The sequence below is a fragment of the Gigantopelta aegis genome, chromosome 14 (assembly GCF_016097555.1).
Source record: "Gigantopelta aegis isolate Gae_Host chromosome 14, Gae_host_genome, whole genome shotgun sequence".
NCBI classification, from domain to species: domain Eukaryota; kingdom Metazoa; phylum Mollusca; class Gastropoda; order Neomphalida; family Peltospiridae; genus Gigantopelta; species Gigantopelta aegis.
In genome coordinates this window covers 18,969,297-18,972,139 of record NC_054712.1, presented here as the reverse complement: position 1 = coordinate 18,972,139, position 2,843 = coordinate 18,969,297, and the positions used below count along the sequence as shown (strand labels likewise).

Genomic DNA, 2,843 nt, shown 5'->3' with positions numbered 1-2,843 from the left:
AAATCAACTGAGCTAGACCACTACTACTACTATTACTACTACTACCCCTACTACTACTACTACTACTACCACTATCACTACTACCACTACCACTACTACTACCACTACAACTACTACTACCACTACCACCACTACTACTACTACTACTACTACTACCACTAATACTACTACTACTACTACTACTACTAATAATAATAATAATATGTAGTGGTTAAGCCATTGGACATAAGGCTGGTAGATATTGGGTTCGGATCCCGGTACCGGCTCCAATTCAGAGTGAGTTTAACTACTCAAAGGGTAGGTGTAAAGTCACTGCACTGACTTCTCTCTCATTAAAGCTGTATCCTAACCAGCTTATATCAGTTTTATTAGAAAACATTGTCAGCAATAGGAATTGATTTGGTACAACAAACAGGATAGAATGTACCACGGCATTTGATATACCAGTTGTTGTGCACTGGCTGGAACGAAAAATAACCCAACGATCCCACTTACGGGGATCGATCCCAAACCGACCGCGCATTAATCGAGCGCTTGGCTAAACTTACTCCAAATGTTCGCTTTTATTCCTACCTTAATAGCCTTAAATCGATTACTAAGGTGCGTAACCAAGGTAGAGAAATGATTGGCGGCGATTCGAAATCGAATCAATGCTTTGAAAACCGGATGAGTCCTCTTTTAAATACTCTGTTAACGTTTTTCTTTTATATATATTTATAAAATTATAATACAGATCATATGCTTGGTCATAAAGCCAATCGTCCCCAACCATCTGGAGCTTGATAAACAACAGGTAGATGTCCGACTGGTGCCAATGTTGAACAAGGAATCACCATCTCCAGATACAGTTTTATAGCTGACACAGCGCAGATGAGCAGCCTTACAAAGGACATGCTCAGACAGGTGCGGTTGTAGACACTATTGCTAGTCTTGTCTGTACCAAGCTCTGTCAACAGAACATTACTAAATAATGTAAGACAAAACGTAATCTGATAAATGATAGGGGTGGTTCTACTGATGATCATGACGCTGTTGATGATGTCGATAACGTCAACGGTGATTGAAACTGTAGCTTGCAAATGTCTATAGCTTCAGAATAATACAATATATATTTACATTATAATGTCTGCCATTATCAAGAACATTTATGAAGTAGTCGCTGCATTTTGTATTGCAAAACTTGATATTTGAAACAACTTAAATACAAAAATTCCTCTCTCATCTTAGATCTCTGTATATGTTCCGGTTAAACATACAGCTAGATTATTTCTTTGATCAGCTGTCGTGTCCAGCAGTGGCGTCGCAAAACATTTCAAACAGATGTAACTACAAACATTTATCTCGTCAGATTTCTATATTTGATCTGATTAAACCTATGATTACGTTGGTTTCCTGATCATCTCTCTGTCTATAACTGTTTATTAACTGAGGTTAAACTTTTCTTTCGTCATGCTGATCAGTTTGGTTTTGTCAGGTTTGTCTGATGACAAGTACGGGAAGTTCTCCATTACCATGTAATACTTTGGCGCAGGCATGTCGGAGTCTTCAACAAACAACGAACCACACATATCAGCTACCTCTTTCTCATTAAGGGCAATTCCTTTACACAGACGGATGCATGCGCAGATTTCTTGGAACCTGTTCTTATCTGGAACAGGAACGATGATAACATCAGCAATGACTTACAATGACCGTATGGGCGTTTCAAAGTATGACGGATACACCGTGTACACCCCCCTGGCAATGGCGTCAGATCTTCGACACATGACAAAGAGACACCCGTCTTTGTCCTTGTAGGCCAGGTCGTCACTTTTAAACCATCCATCCTGAGATAATTTTGATTTGCTTTTCTCTTCATTTCCCAAATAGCCATCAAACATCCAAGGAGCACGCACCAATAGTTCGCCATGCGTACTTGGTGATGTTTCTTGTTGATTCTCATCTACGACCTTCACCTCTATCCCTTCTGCTGACGGATAACCAGCAACATAGGGAAGCACGTCCGATGACGTCACACACAGTTGTGAGCAACCGTGGCCTATTTCAGATAAGCCATATGCAAAACAAGCCGACCGCGTTATTTTCCCCAGTATCTCCGACCAGTCTTTGCTCACGGGTTGTCCAGCGGCACACAGAAGATCCAAAAGATAATTTCGTTTTTCAAGTAGCTCTGGCTTCCTTAAAATTCCTTTGAAGACAAAAGGTGGCATCAAGGCCGTTGTGCATTTTTCAGTACAAACCAGTTCCCAAATAAAAATATCTTTCTCTACGGGAAGTTGGAATCTGTCATCTATGAAAACACGTTTCACACACGATGCCAAAAAAGAATTTGCAAACGAAGATGCGTGTCCCATTGAGTTATCGTTGTAATGTAAGGTGCTGAAACTCTCACTGGTTACTGATGCAAAGATGCGAGCATTCATTAGCACAGCTTCGTGTGAACGTACGATCAGTTTCGGTAGACCTGTTGTTCCAGCAAGATGATTCCAGCGTCAGATGGCGAGCTAGAAGTGTAAAAGTAATTTTCTTCTGTTTTAATTCTCTTAATAAATTCGTTGTTCCCATTGGTTATAGGAGCAAATATAACATACTCTAGGAATGGAAGCTGTTCGGACTTGACCAGGCCATCACTGGATATCTCATCAATTTGCTTTTTAAGGATCTCTCAGACGCAAGGTGACTGGTTTTGATCTGCTATGACTACTTTGCATTTTGAAGTGTTCAACATATGACAGAGATCACTTCCGTCAGAGCGATAAGCAGTTTTGTTCAGAATCACGCCACCTGCTGCTAATATGCCAAAATCACAAATGACCATTTCGGGAGAATTGGGATGTGTGTCG

General features: G+C 40.5%; 1 protein-coding gene across 1 annotated transcript; it reads right to left on the bottom strand.

Annotated features, from left to right (window-relative positions):
- Positions 1 to 1,682: 1,682 nt before the first annotated feature.
- Positions 1,683 to 2,423, bottom strand: LOC121389118 (4-coumarate--CoA ligase-like 7). The gene has a single exon (XM_041520731.1). It carries the CDS (start codon positions 2,421 to 2,423, stop codon positions 1,683 to 1,685), a length of 741 nt encoding a protein of 246 aa, XP_041376665.1.
- Between the last annotated feature and the right edge of the window lie 420 nt (positions 2,424 to 2,843).